The sequence below is a fragment of the Peromyscus californicus genome, unplaced genomic scaffold, assembly GCF_007827085.1.
Source record: "Peromyscus californicus insignis strain IS unplaced genomic scaffold, ASM782708v3 Scaffold_3__1_contigs__length_106647218, whole genome shotgun sequence".
Classification (NCBI taxonomy): domain Eukaryota; kingdom Metazoa; phylum Chordata; class Mammalia; order Rodentia; family Cricetidae; genus Peromyscus; species Peromyscus californicus.
The window spans coordinates 64,398,282-64,413,540 of NW_026294551.1; the positions used below are offsets into that span (position 1 = coordinate 64,398,282).

Here is a 15,259-nt window from a genome sequence, read left to right on the forward strand (position 1 = left end):
GTGTGCCCTCTCTCCCCTCCTCTCTTCTCCCTTCCCCTTCTTCTCTTCCTCCCTTTCCTCCTCATTTCCTTGAAATGCCATTTAGATAAGCTGCTTCTTGATGTTAGTTTTCTGGTGAAAGCCACGACTCTGCAGATAACATGGAGCTGCAGACACATGTTCTGAGCCTGCCTCCTATTTCTGTCCCCTCCCTTAGCTGTGTGTGGTCCCTGCTTCTGAATACAACTTGAGCAGGATGTCCAATCACACAAGAGTGACTCACTTCATCCTCAGGGGCTTCTCAGATGTCCCACAGCTGAGATGGGTGGTCATCCCGTTTTTCTTGCTTGTCTACACATTTGGCCTCCTGGGGAACAGCTCCATCATCATAGCAGTGATGAGAGACAGTAGGCTTCACTCCCCCATGTACTTCTTCCTGAAGAATTTATCTTTCCTGGACATGAGCTACACTTCAGCCACCATCCCCAAGGCAGTGCTTATATCCTTCACAGGCTCAGGAGGCATCTCCTATCTCGAATGTGTAGCCCAGCTTTACATATTTCTCACACTTGGATGTACTGAATGCTTCCTGCTTACGGCCATGGCTTATGACCGGTTCCTGGCCATCCTCAGACCACTGCTCTATGGCACCATCATGAGCCAGAAATGCTGTGTTGAGCTGGTGGTCACTGCCTGGGTGAGTGGGGCCATCTACTCAGCCTTCCACACTTTCAACACCTTCTCCCTCCCCTACTGTGGACCCAATGTTGTTGAACACTTCTTCTGTGACATCCCTCCAGTCATGAGACTGTCCTGCACTGATTACCATCTCCATGAGGAGGTGGGCTTTGCTGTCAGCAACTGCATTGTCATGAGCTCCTTCGCCCTCACGGTCCTCTCCTATGTGGGCATCGTGTCCACAGTTGTCCGCATCCCCTCAGTGGATGGCAGGTGGAAGGCCTTTTCTACCTGTTCCTCTCATCTGACCACAGTCCTCTTGTTCTATGGAACTGGAAGCTTCATGTACCTGAGGCCTGCCTCTCGGTACTCCCCGATCCAGGGGCGCCTGGCATCTATTTGCTACTCTGTCCTCACTCCTTCTTTGAATCCAGTTGTCTATTGTCTGAGGAACAAAGACATGAAGTTTGCTCTGCAGAAACTTTATTGTGGAAGAAAGTCCTGAGTCCTACAAGACTGCAGTGTGTGGCTCTTAGGGTCTGATGGCTGTGGCTGGAGCCAGACAGTTCATCCTCCCAATCCCCTTTCCCTTCCTGTGCCACTTGGCATTGCTGATCAAGGCTGTTGTAGGCCCTATAGGAGCATCTCCAGTCCCTGAAGATAAGCTTCACTCCCTCCCAGTGACCTTTAACTTCAGCAGCTTATGGCTCCTGCAACAGGGCATACAAATGACATTTCTCCAGAAACCTCCCATGAGTCTTGTTTTTTTCTAAGCCAGATATGGTGGCTCAGGCTTGTATCAACTGGGAAGGTGGAGGCAGGAGGATCAGGACTTCAAATTCAACCTCAGCTGTGTGGTGAGTTCAAAGCCAGTGTCCCCATGAGACCCTAGCTCAAAAAAACCAAAGCAGGGGCTGGAGAGATGGCCTAGCCATTATGAACACTTGCTGCTGTTACAAAGGACCTGTGTTGAGTTCCCAGCACCCACAAGGTAGCTCATAATCATCGGCAATTCCAGTTCAAGGGAATCCAACCTTCTCTTCTGACCTCTGTGGGCAAAGCATCATGTGATGCACTACATACATGCAGGCAAAGCACTCATACATATAAGAAATAAAAAGTGAATCAACCAAATCTCCCACCTGATATAGTTGTAGAATCATGTTTTCTGAGCTATGCTCGTTACAGGAGACAGGAATCTCAGGTCTTTTTCATCAGCTGGTGCAATGGCCGCTAAGTTGGATTTTCAATGTTTATTTTTTTATGCTTCATTTTTCCTGGATATCCCACAAGCAACACATTTTTTTAAATCCCTTTAACTGTTCCTTCTCTTTCAATGTCAAACTGTTTTACTCTTTCAGTCATTTGGACCTTCCTCTGATTTTGTCCCATGTTGAAGAATTTTAAATATTCACTTCCTCTTTAACTTTTGGCTAAGTGTCCATCTTCAGCCTCCACACCCTAAACATCTCATTGTGCCCTTAATTGCCATTTCTTCTTAGTCTAGAATTTCTTTCTGACCTTCTAGGCAACCCTAGCACCAGCCCTGCATGAAGGGTCCCAGATACGAGGCTAATAATTCAAGCTGAGTGGACGTGTTATTGACAGAGCACAGGTGCAATCTTGTAAATTATCCTCAAACCAACCATGTGACTTTGAAGGCTCAGCTTATTCCTTCTTACCCTCCAGAAGGCAGTGAAGATTCCAAGAGGCAATTTGAACCTTGTTTGAAACACAGAGGGCCAGGCATGGTCACATTGATAAGTCATAAACGTATTATTAACTCAGTGTGAAACAGTCTATCTGAATGTTTTAAGGGATTATATAATAATGTAAGCAAACAAAACTACAGACACCCAGTCAGCCAGCAAACACAAAACACATTCCTACCTCTACCGCGTGGCCTGGAAATGCGGAGAGACACAAGTACATTTAGGGAAGTAACTAAGTTTGCCATAGAGCATCAACAGACAGGGACTCTACAGCGTGGTAAGGCTTTTGAAAGGCGATTGCATGTGAACTCATAGAAACACTGGGTAGAAAGTTTCTGCAGACAAGAGGCAAAGAACCCTACAGGCCAAGGAGAAAAAGCAGCTGATTATGAAGTCACTGGTAGATGTGGGGATTTGGGGATGGGAAGCAATGGCCACAAACTCTTGAAATAGTGTCACACATCAACTATCCCGGGTCATGATGTAGGAATGAGTGAATGAATGAACGAGTACAAGCTTTAGCATCTGTGTTTAGCTGCTCACTAGAGCCAGGGATGGCTTCTCTCCCTACTGCAGGCTACTTCTGGTTATTTAAACATAAACTATGTTATAGAAGGTGTTTCAGGGTTGAACATAGGAATAGAAAGATGGCGGTTGCCAAGGGATGGGTCAGAAGACAGTTGCCTAAAGGGTGCATTCTGGAGCCGGGCCTCACACTGTGCCCGTGCTTCATGCAGCTGGACTGCACACTTGACAACGGCTAAGATGGGAGGTCTTAGAAGACGTGCATTTTACTGCAATGAAAAATTGAAGGTAGTTGGGTTTGGTGGGGCAGGCCTATAATCTCAGCACTCAGGAGGCTGAGGCAGGAGGATTGCAAGTTCAACCTGGGCAACTTAGCTTAATGAAAAGGCTGGAGTATAGCTCAGTGGTGGAGCAGCTCCCCAACATGCAGAAGCTCCCCAACATGCAGAAGCTCCGAGTTCAACCCCTAGTATTGCAAGAATAATAAATAAAACAAATCATAAAGATGTGGAATTACTTAGATTAGAAAGGGCAGTGGTCAGCCGGGCGGTGGTGGCGCACGCCTTTAATCCCAGCACTCGGGAGGCAGAGCCAGGCGGATCTCTGTGAGTTCGAGGCCAGCCTGGACTACCAAGTGAGTTCCAGGAAAGGCGCAAAGCTACACAGAGAAACCCTGTCTCGAAAAACCAAAAAAAAAAAAAAAAAAAAAAAGAAAAAAAGAAAGGGCAGTGGTCCTGTCTGTCTCTGGGCACTGATCAGAAGATTGATTGCAGGTGGTCCTGTCAGAGGACCAGCAGGTGGCAGTTGAGGTTCAGGAAGCCGGCCCACCAGAAAGCAAAGTTCCGATGGGCGATTCTTGGATAGGCGAAGCCCCGAGAGCCTCGGCCCCTGGATGTTTCTTGCTCCTGCTGTGTCTTTGCATGTTTACCATTGCCATTTTCTCTGGTATCTGACATGGTGTGAATGGGCGTGGGAAGATCCCCACAGCCCTTAATGTAGTCTTGGGAATATCCCATTCTGCTGGGCATTTTTACCTGTGGATTATTATGAAGATGATTTCCTCTTAAGCTAAAATGTCTAACTGAAACAATGATTTTATATATAATAATAGGGTCAGTTTAAATAGAATTTTGATGGTTGAGGGTTTTTAATAAATATAGTAAGTGATTATGCTAGAGGTTAGTTTAGTGGAAAAATTAACATAGGATAAAATGTTGCCCCTGCCTCTGATAAAGCAGAGGCTGCAGAGGATAAAAAAATAAAACAAGGAAAGGTCACACAGTTAGTTTCTCTTGAGGAGCCATATATATACAAACTATGGCTTAGATTTATGATTAAGAAAAACAATTGAGTCCCAGAAGCCCAACTAGCTTAAATTCTTTTAATGTTGGGAGATGCATTCCTAGGTTTCAGAGTGCATCATAGCAGAAACAAAGCTTCGAAAATGACTTAAGGTTAGACTAAGATGTTTTTGTCAATAGCCTTGAGGTGAAAACTTGGGAAATAATCTAAAGTTTTAGAAAGGCACATAGCTGAGTGAGGAACTCATTAAAGTTGGGGGACAAGAACAAAGCAGCCTAATTATTATTAGTTGCCATGCCTTTCTTGCTAGGATTGGTTGATGACCAAAGGTGATGATTAATTCCTTGTACCCATTTCTGCCCTTGGCTTCCTGATACAGAAAACTGTTGATGACTGTGTATTATGCACCCTGAGGACTTAAAACAGAGCTATTTCTTCTTCATATATAAAAGTTTAGGTTTGTGATTCTTTTAAGATTTCTTATAAGATTCACTTTTAAGATAAGTAATAAAGTGACTGATCCTTTCTTTGTAACTGCAAAATGCAGCCTGCCAGCAAAAGAACTGACTGAGAAAAATGCCTTGCTTGCTTACACTCTGTTAATCTCTAACAAGTTGCTTGGATATGAATTTGTGTGGGTTCTTGAGACAACTTGTTTCCCATCTGTAATATGTAAAATGTTTAATCATGTAAGGGATATAGAAAACATGCTGTTTTTTATTTGTTTTCGTTGTAATCATTCACTTGAAAAATAGAATGTAACCACATTGTAGTTTTTACATTGCTTGAAAGATTTTGTTGGGATATGTAAGCTGTAAAGGAAAAATAAAGACAGTACGGAGACAGAAGATGATAGAAAGACCCTAGGAGTGTATGTGTGTGTTCTTTTCCTCTCTCTCTCCTGCCCCAGAGAGTTAAGTTTAGCAACCCCTCGCTGGCCCCAGAGGATTAAGTGTTACTCCCTCAGATAGAAAAGTCAAAGGTCAGCCAACTTCGCAGGCCCCGTCTCAAGCCCTGAGTTGCTGGAGGCTGGTTCTCACGGTAGCAGCAATATTTAACTCTTTCTGTCTCTGTCTCTGCCCCGCCCCCTCATGTGTTCCTGTGTGCCAGAGGTGTTTTGTTCTCTCTCTCTCTCTCTCTCTCTCTCTCTCTCTCTCTCTCTCTCTCTCTCTCTCTCTCTCTCTCTCTCCCTCTCTCTCTCTCTCTCTCTCTCTCTCTCTCTCTCCCTCCCCCTCTCAATTCTGGGCACCTACTTTCAAACCTATAAATTTCTGTCTCCTCCTCAAACCGTCTTTAGGAAATGATCAGCCATGCTGAGGTCCACTCTTCAGTCTTTTCTTGCTGGGTGGGGGAAGGGACAGCAGCCCTTTCCTAGCAGTGCACCCGGGCCGCTCTAGATCCAGATGCTGGGTCCGGGTCTGAGGACACTGGTTGAGGATTAATGAGACACCAAGGGGCCTGAGAACTGGGAGGGGTGGAGTGGACAGAAGCCAGAGAAAGACTGCCAGGGAGGGTGGTGCTATGGAATCTGGGCGCTGTTGCCTAGAGACAGAAAGGACGCTGTTGCCTGAACACAAGGGGAACACTGTTGCTAGGAGACAGTAGAAGGCGACCTTTCTCCAGGCAAGGGAAGGTCAAATAGCCTGACCTCTCAGAGCAAGGGCAAGGCCATGGCAGGACACGCGGGACAGAAGGTGATTCAGGATGAAGTTCATCAGAATCAGATCTTGCGAGAACTATTCCTCAAAGAGCTACGAGCACAGAAGTTGTACACGCAGTATCACGTGAATCCCCTGCGCAAGGGTGAGCAGGCACAAGAGGGTTTGGAGGAGTGGGAGAGCAAGCACCCCCTGCCTCTTGTAGTCTCCTTAGAGTTCAGACATGTTGAGCTTTGAGGGGATCTCTCCCCCACGTCACCACAGGCATGATAGATGCATTCAAATGCATCCAGAATTGAGTATTTTAGATGCAAAATAAAGGTAAATAATTTTTTTTTTGTGGGGGGGAAGGGTAGTTTTGTTTCTCAAATAATTGTGCAGGGTTTTTATGTCTGCTTTTTGTTATGTTTTTATGTTTGGTTTCTTTTTAATACACCAAGGGGTTTCGTTCTTGTATGGTTTGTTGTTATTATTATTATTTTGACTTCTTGCCACAAACCTTCGCAAACTCAGAAGTGGTGGGCTACTAGGCTCAGAGCCTGAAATTCCCCCTTGCTCTCACCCCGGCAAAACCGCCTTCTGCCCCCAGCCTCCCACTGTCTCCCTCCTGTGTGACTTGGTCAGGTTCTGTGAAAACTCTTCTGGGTCTGAAACAGAACTCCAGACCCATGTGTCCCACCACTTCCCAGAAGCCTTCCCGGGAGCAGCTCACAGGTCCCTTGCTAGCTGAATGTTTTCCCATGCTCTGCTGCTCTGCTGGCCTGGTTTAACCATCCTGTTGCACTAGCTAAGGAGTTACCCCCACCCCCACCCCCACCTCTAGCCCACCCCACCTCACTGTACACATTGATCATTCCTCAGTTTTTCCAATTAACATCTGCGCAGCCTGGTGAAAGGTCACAATGCACATGGCAGCCGCTCTGTCCATCCAGGCCGTTCACTCTCTAATAGTGTCTGAGTATGCTGCTATGGACTCCAAATCCCCTAGATTTGGGGTAGTCTGAGGGGCTCCAGGCTACTCTCCCACCAAGCATCAACTTCCTTCCCCACATTCCTTCCTGCTACCTATGTTAAAAGACCAAACAGAGGAGGCCAGTCCCTTTGTAAACATTTTGGTGGCCTCCTGTGGTTTCTGAGCTGGTTTCAACCCAGCAACCTCTAAGGCCCCACTGGGTCTGGCTCTGGTTCTTATGCAGCTTCCATTCATTCTGAACCCCCCATATTAATCCCACCCCACCCAAGATCCTCCAGTAAAGTCCCAGTGCTACTCTGCTCTGCCTCAGCCACTGCTACACACACACACACACACACACACACACACACACACACACACACACACACATTCCTTTCTCCTTCATTCCTGGAGAAACAGATTTCTTAAATGTGTCAGGTCATCTCCCATCCCTACGAGTTCCTTGTCTCCAACATCTGTTCCTACTTAGCCATAGTGCCCAGCAGCCCAGCTGTCTGCAGGAAGTGCGGAGACTCCATTTCCCCACAGGTAACCTGGTTTTCGTCACACAGTGACGATCACCACAGTGAGAAGAAAAATTATTCTCCAGTTCTGTCTAAACAGTGTCCATTTTAAGAATGAAAATGATCCCTGAAGGCCACATGCAGGCTTTCTTAGACAGTGCTATCTCCTGACCCAGCTCCCTTGGGTATATGACTAATGGGGTTCCCTGGAATAAACTGAGAATATACTATAGCATGTTGGTGCGTGCTTTCATCCATAAAGATTTTGGAAACACCAGGAAAGTGACATAGATGCCTTGACATAAACATCGTAGGTGTTTGGATGTGGCTGGGGTGAAAACAGCGAATAGGGTCTGAGAACAAAGAACTTCTGGGGGGCGGGTACTGGTTCCCATTACCTTGCTCATTTTTGTTGCTTCTCACCAGCTGTTTCCTCTTGAGCACCCCCTTTGGATGTTTCCGACTTCACCAGGCTCTCACTCATCTTCTTTCCACATGTTCTCACATAGTGTACCCCACCCCCTTCCTTCAGGACTCACATGAACCTCTGGGACACTCACCACACACCCATGCCATTACTTCTGTGCACAGAGCCTGTTCTCAGGTTCTCTCTCACATGTTACTTCATGTTGGTGTGCTGTCAGTCACCACACATGGAGGGAAGGCTCCGAACAGGGAGAGCTTCCCTGTCTCCCTCATAGCACTGTCCACTGTGCTCCTGTCGACACCAGGAACTGGGGGATACGGATTCAGTTCCTCTGATGGACGGCCTCCTCTGTGTCCATCCCCATCTGGATGGTCTTCAGGAACCAGTCTTCAGGAATGTGTGCTTCTTTGCCAACCCGCACTGAACAGAGAATGCTTTTCCATGCTGGAAACCTGAAGCCAGTATCCATGTGGGACACCTGGAGAGTGTCCCCATGGCCAGGAACTATTAGCTGTGCTTCATTTTGATCGTTTCAGGTCAAGGAGGCACTCCTGGCTACGGCACTAGAGTGACACGCTTGCTGTGAGGCCTTGCTCCTCAGTGTCGTGAGCACTTCCTGGCAGATGCCAAGACTCCTTAGTGAGTGCTAACCAGGGAGCTAGTCTTAGGTGACTTTCAGGACAATCTTAGGACCTGCTAATGTGAATTGTGCTGCTTCTTTTTCTCTAGTTCACACAATTGCCAGGAAGCCCATGTCTTGGCATGATAACTTGGAGGAGCCTGCAGATGGTGAGTGCTGGGCTTGAGAACACTGAGGCTCAGGACACAGAGGGGCAAGCTGGGGTAGACACCTCTCAGGGTTCTGCCACCTTGAGGCAAGTATGGGGTCCTCTTAAACTGGATTTAACCAAGGTCACAGGAGACTGACTTATTCAGCTACAATGCCAGGTTATTAACCACGAAGCCAACAACGATGTTCCTAATGTCCTAACCCCACATCCATCCATCTGTCCATCCACCCATCCATCCATACATCCATCCATACATCCATCCATGCATCCATCCACCCACCCACCCATCCACCCACCCATCCACCCACCCATCCATCCATCCATCCCCTGATTATTATCATATTAACTGATTTTAATTTTCAATCCCTCTACCCACTAAGCAAGTGACTTTGGGCAGTGCTCTCGTTTCCTTCTGTTGCTGTGGTAAAACACTCTGACCAAAAGTAATTTGGGGAGGAAGAGGTTTATTTCATCTTACATTTCCAGGTCAGTTTCCCTTAAGGAGAATCAGGGCAGGAACTCAAGCAGGAGCTTGAAGTAGAAGTCATAGGAGAAGGCTGCTTGCTAGCTCAGTCTCTGGCTCACTTGCTTACACACTCATGCTCAGCTAGCTTTCTTTCTGAGTAGGGGTGATACTGCCCACAGTGGGCTGAACCCTCCTATGTCAATTATCAGTCAAGGCAGTCCCCTACGGACATGCCCACAGGTCAACCTGATCTAGCTAATTCCTCGATCTAGGCTTTCCTCTCAGATGACCCTAGGCTGGGCCAAATTGACACTTAAAGCTAACTAGGAAAACCAATGTTTTGGTTTTTATTTATTTTTTTTAACTTTTCTGAAATAATTTTTAGGGTTGTGATTAGAACTAGGCAAAATAATGCAAGTGGTTAGGATTGGGTGTGTACATGTTGGCTGTAATTATGCTGTAATTACATATGCTGTAAGAGAGTCCATGGGCTGGGGCTAAAGAGGGCCTCATTATGAAGGAGAAGGAAGGAGGCTTGTGCTTACCTGGAGAGGAGTTGGAAATGGGATGTATGAGCCAATATCTAAGTGGTGCCTTTGTCAGGCAGTGGCATTCTGGGAAGAGTTTTTGGAGATTCCAGGTGGAGGCAGAGCCTCTCAGGGGAAGCCTGTGCAAGGACATTTCTCGGTTTGTGAAAGGCACAGAAAGGAGAGACAGCAGCATGGTCTGAGAACTGTGTACAGCCTGGCTCTTGTCCTTGCTGCCCGAAGTGGGCTGTCCCTTTATCTCTCCATGTGGAGCCCAAATTATTCAGGGTCAGAGAATCTGGGCTTGCTTTACCCAGCAGGGCTGCATAATGAGGTGATTTGGGCATGGGTGTGTTTGGAAAGGGTCTACACTTGGCTGTGTGGTGTGCTTTGATCTTGCAAGGGGGAGGTCTTTTGCCTCTCCCCTTGGCATATTATAAAAAGCCCTTTTTAAAGGATGAGGCTGTTGGGTACTGACCCAGGCCCTCTCAAAGCTACCTTGTATTTATTTCTTCTTGTCAGCTAGGTCTCTCTTTCTATCACTTCCTAATTCCTCTCTCCTCCACCTAAGAACCCTTCAAAAAGTGGGAGCTGGACTTCCACATCTTCCCAGGGCTGCTTCCTGCTCAACATCCAGAGTCCCCCTTCTCTCACTAGTTGTGTGACAGTGGATAAGTTTCTAAGCTGCTTTGTGACTCAGTTTCTTCATCATGACATGGAGGTATTGCAGTACCTGCTCCTTTCTCTGAAGCATGGGTCACTCTTCGGGAGGTTTATGTGTACGCCTGAATATTCTGTCCTTTGTTGTTCATCTACACCACAAGCCACAGGATAGCAGGGCTCTTGTCTGTCTTGCCCGAGGTTCTGCCCCCAGGACCCAGAATCCAGCCTGACAGAGTAGTCGAAAGGTGGGCAGAGAACAAGATTTCTACATCTTGGGGCCTTGGCCAATCCGAGGCCATTGCTTTTTCTCTATGGGATCCTATGGCTAGGTCAAAGATAGCGAAACAGACTTTTTTTTTTTTTTTTTTTTTTTTTTTTTTTTTGGTTTTTCGAGACAGGGTTTCTCTGTGTAGCTTTGCGCCTCTCCTGGAACATCACTTGGTAGCCCAGACTGGCCTCGAACTCACAGAGATCCGCCTGGCTCTGCCTCCCGAGTGCTGGGATTAAAGGCATGCGCCACCACCGCCCGGCGCGAAACAGACTTTTTGTCCAAGAGTCTGACTCAGATTCTAATTTCTAAAAATTTATAATATAATTGCATCATTTAGTCCTTTCCATTTCCTCCCTCCAATGTCTCCCATGTATTCCCACATTATTTTTTCTCAAATCCATAGCCTTTTCCTTTAATTGTTATTATGCATACACATGCTGATCAGTCTGTATAATGTTACCTGTATTATATGATTTCAGGGCTGCCCACTTGGTATTATCGGCTAACCAACTGAGGGCTCTTCCCTGGGGAAGACTATTCCCCTGCTCTCAGCAGCCTATAGTTGTCTGTAGTTTTTGCTCTAGGGCTGAGGTCTCATGAGCCTTTATCCTTCCATGTTAGCACGTCTATTGGTAGTGTTATTGTTCAGGTCTTGTGTAGGCAGCCATGTTGGTGAAACTTCATGGGGGTAGCCTCTATGGAATTTCTAGGTTACATACTCTCACAGCAAACTTCCTGTTTCTCTAGCACTTACAATCTTTCTACCTTCTCTTCTTCAATAGTCTCTGAGCCTTAAGTGCAGGAAATGTGTTGTAGCTGTGTTAGCTGGGACTGGACGTCACATGGTCTCTTGCTCTTTACAGCTTGACGAGTTGTGTTTTTCTGTAATGGTCTCCATCTGTGGCAGAGAGAAGTTTCTTGGATGAGGAGTGAGAACTTGTCTCATCTGTTGGCATACAGCTAAAGATTTACTATGCAATTAGGGCTTTATGCTGCTTTAGTGAAGTGATGGTTGTAGATTCTCCTCTAAGATCTATGACTTCACTAGTCCAGGGCAGCTGGCTAGTTTTCTAGTTCCAGGCATGATTTCCCCTTGTTGAGCGGGCCTTAAGGCCATCTAGAGAGCTGTTGGTTTCTACCAAGGCATGCATGCCACTATTACTCCCTTAGGTTTATCATGCCATGCTGGTTGTTGTGGTGGTTTCTGCCCCCCTTTTTAACTGTGCCTCAATTCCAGCCAAGTTCCTGAACCTCATCCACCATGCTGCACAGGGCCCAAGGAAGAAATATTCAGAGACACAGACTGAAACCCAAGAAATTGGATGGGACCCCAATCCGTTGGTGAGCATGGCTCCTTTGCTTAGTGGTGCCTGGGAGCATAACAGCATGGCCAGGGACAGCCAAGAGGACAGGTTGGGGAGGCAGTCTCGCCCGAGGTTGAATTCTGGGTTACATTTCCTAGTTATATGACGTTAGACAAGTCACTAAGTTTTTTTGTGACCTCGTTTCACAGTTATGATATAGAAATACTATAGTACCTATCTCACAGGGTTTTTAAGTGCAAGAAAGAAGGTGTAAGACTATAGAGAGAATAATAAAGGTAAGGCAAAATAATGAAAATAAAAAGAATATTTGTAAGGTGCCTAGAACTGAGTCTGACACATAGACACGCCACTTCTCAATAAACATGGGGTGGGCTGCTGTAATGTGGATGGGAACAATCAGAAGAGGGAGCCCAGCATCCAGCTGAGCCCCGAGTCAGATGCTGACCCTGGCTCCTTGGCTTGATACACATCCTCCTCACCCACTGAGAGACTTTGAAGCATCCTCCACTCCCAAGAGCTCTCTGCATCCTGTGTGTCTCCCTCCTGTTGTAGGGGCCCGGCTTCTCACCCATTCTGCAGCTCTAGTCTCAGCAGTCTCTGTCTTTCCGTTTGGGGATCTTCAATGTGAACGTTCACAGATTCATGTCACAGTGCAGAGTTTACTTTTCAGGGCCACTCTTTTCCATGGGGATAAACAAACAAACAAACAAACAAAAAACCCTCTGTATGTCCAGTCTTTACCACTGCTCACCTGCAATGGCTCCTTTTCAGATAACGGGGTATTGTCTGGGAGAGAGAATCCTTCAGGAAATGGGGGAAGGATGCCAGCAGGGACCTAGAACTGACCTAAAGAAGGCTGAATGTAAAAGAGAGAGAAAGGGTTGGCTAGAGAGCTGGAGAAGCAAAGACCATACAAAGCAGAAAAGAGAGGGGTGGGAGAGAAAACTTGGTGAATGAGGGAGGAGTGTGAAAGAAGAAATTGTTCAACGGCATTGCTGAAGATGGATGATAAATCAGTTATTCGGTGATTGCTTTAAAAATGGAAGGAAGGAATTATTCAGTTGAGGGACTGGTGCTCTGGGCAGTAGCCCAAGACTGGGATTTGCAGTGAACAGAGTGTGGGCAAGTGAGAGAGCCTGACTGAGGACTGATGTGTGGGGGTCAACAGACAGAGACTGCTGACAGAAAGCTCCAGGGATGAGGGGGACTCAGGCTGACCTAACCTGAGGGGATCATTGCTGAAGGCAGAAAAGGTGAGCAGACTTCACATGTGGGGTGGTGGAGACAGAGGACCCTGGTGGAATTTGGAGCGTGAGAACCACATCACTAGGGGTGGTAGTTTTTGTTAGTGGACTTAGCAGGGATTTTGCTAAAACTGGACAAGACAGGGATGGATATGGAGGTTCCGAGAGACAGACCTAACTAAATAGAGCACAGGCCAGCCTGAGCAGTTTGGTCAATGAGAGAATCTTTTCCATGTGAAAAGGAAAGAAAATCATGGCAAAGGTAGAAATTGGGTTCATTAGGTAACAGATCCATACAGAAAATTATTACAAAGTACAAATTATTTGACTCAGCATTCCTCCCTTTTTAGAGAGAAGTTTATTGTGGTTTCATAGATGGTTACTTAAGAGGAAGATAGCCAGCCTATTTGCATAGAATGAGATTTATGTGTCACAGTGCTCATGCTCCATACTCTTTCAACAAGCTCACACTTGTGAGGTAGCCCATGCAAGGTGCTGTCCCAGTAGCCTGGCTACAGTATTATATATGCCGCCTCACCTCTGTGAGCTACTTTCCAGGGGTGGTGAGTCCTTAGGCAAGGCCCCCTTCAGGCAGCAGGGGATCTTCGATGTGAATGTTCACAGATCCATGTCACAGTGCAGGGTTTAGAAAGGAAAAGCCCTGCTGTCACAGGGGTGTGGGCCTGATTCAGACCCAACTCTACATCATGTAAACCCTAGTCTGCCCCCTCCCTGACAGATTTCCTTCTGATCCTGTCCTCTCCTCTTTAGGTCAATCCAGAACGTCAGGACAACAGGCTGAACCACTTCAGGGTCTACAATGACATCACTCTGTACAAGGCTAAACTGTGGAGCTTGGGGGAAGATGATCACCAGAAGTAGCATTCTCTCTTGGTGGAGTGAGGCTGCACGCTGAATTCCCAAGGTGTGCGTCGCCCAGCGAAATAAATGCTGCTCTTGTTAAAAATTACACAAGATATATTTCACAGGCTATCACATTATGATTTAGAGTCAGGCAGTGTCTGACTAAAAAGTGCTTCAGGAGGCCTTGCAGCATCACATAGGCAGAGGGAAGAGGAGGAGGCATCCACGGGAACGGAAGTGAGGTAAAGAAGCAACCTGATTGGTTATAACCTGTGCCCATCTTATTTGTACTGGTTTGAGCAGTTGGCCACTGGTGATGGGAAGCCGTTGAAGCTCAGCTGCTTGTGTGAGAGAAGGCCTCAGACAAAATAAAACAAAACGAACAAACAAAATGTCGGGCCCGGCAGTGCGTGCCTTTAATGCCAGCACTCGGGAGGCAGAGGCAGGAAGATCTCTTGAGTTCGAGGCCAGCCTGGTCTACAGAGGGCCATGACAATCAGGATTACACAGAGAAACCTTGTCTCAAAAAATGAGGGAGAGAGGGAGGGAGGGAGAAAAGGAGGGAGGAAGAAAAGGAGAGAGAAAGGAGAGGAGAGTCTCAGTGTTGTACAACAGGCTAGGTTGAACTTCACTACTGTGTTCTGCTTTTGTTTCTGTTGCATGATAAATACTCCGACAAAAGGCAGCCTGGGGGGGAGGAAGGGTTTACTTGGAAACGGTCCCATTGGTTCAGGGAAGTCAAGGCTGGAACTCAAGCTAGTCTCATCCTCAGTCAGGAGCAGAGAGACAAGTGCACCCACACTGCCTGCTTGCTGCTCAGTCTGGACATGAAAAGGTCTGCCCCCCACATTCAGGGTGGGTCACCCTGCCTTAACAATCAATACAACCCCTGCAGGCATGCCAACAGACCAACCTGACCTAGACAATTCCACATAAAGACTCTCTTCTCAGGAGATTCTAGGCTGTGTCAAGCTGACAGTTAAACTAACCAGCACACCACATACAGAAAACCGCCAAAAACTGACAAATGGAATTTTGCAAAGCAAAGGAACTAGTTAACTGAGAGCTTGCCCACATAATGAAAAAAAAAAAAAAAAGTCTGTGTTATTTGTGCAGAGGATCAGTATCTAGAACATACCAATGATTCAGAAAATTAAGCCAGAAATCAATCCAATCAATAATAGCCCAATGGAAATGGGCAGTTCTCAAACAATGAAACAAAATGGCCAGTAACCCATGAAAAATGTTCAATCTCACTAGTCACCAGAGAAATGCAGATCAGAACTATGCAGGGATTCCAGCTTACTCAGAGAATGCTCACTCACTGCTGGTGTGAGTGTACACTAGTCTG

The 15,259-nt window shown here is 46.6% G+C and overlaps 2 protein-coding genes across 2 annotated transcripts; both read left to right on the forward strand.

Annotated features, from left to right (window-relative positions):
- Positions 1 to 235: 235 nt before the first annotated feature.
- LOC128122590 (olfactory receptor 1019-like) lies at positions 236 to 1,162 on the forward strand. Its single transcript, XM_052758229.1, has one exon. The coding sequence runs from the start codon at positions 236 to 238 to the stop codon at positions 1,160 to 1,162; it is 927 nt and encodes a 308-aa protein (XP_052614189.1).
- A 4,648-nt stretch (positions 1,163 to 5,810) lies between these two features.
- Cfap144 (cilia and flagella associated protein 144) lies at positions 5,811 to 15,028 on the forward strand. Its single transcript, XM_052758495.1, has 4 exons — positions 5,811 to 5,999; positions 8,487 to 8,546; positions 11,713 to 11,816; positions 13,816 to 15,028. The coding sequence occupies exons 1-4, from the start codon at positions 5,867 to 5,869 to the stop codon at positions 13,924 to 13,926; spliced, it is 408 nt and encodes a 135-aa protein (XP_052614455.1). The 5' UTR covers positions 5,811 to 5,866; the 3' UTR covers positions 13,927 to 15,028.
- The last annotated feature ends 231 nt before the right edge of the window (positions 15,029 to 15,259 follow it).

Bases quoted from the DNA above. Each gene is read 5' to 3' on its own strand.
- Cfap144 (XM_052758495.1), top strand. From the start codon at position 5,867: ATGGCAGGACACGCGGGACAGAAGGTGATTCAGGATGAAGTTCATCAG. The intron at 6,000-8,486 runs GTGAGCAGGCAC...CTTTTTCTCTAG, and splicing joins CGTGAATCCCCTGCGCAAGG to TTCACACAATTGCCAGGAAG. The intron at 8,547-11,712 runs GTGAGTGCTGGG...CCTCAATTCCAG, and splicing joins CTTGGAGGAGCCTGCAGATG to CCAAGTTCCTGAACCTCATC.
- LOC128122590 (XM_052758229.1), top strand. From the start codon at position 236: ATGTCCAATCACACAAGAGTGACTCACTTCATCCTCAGGGGCTTCTCA.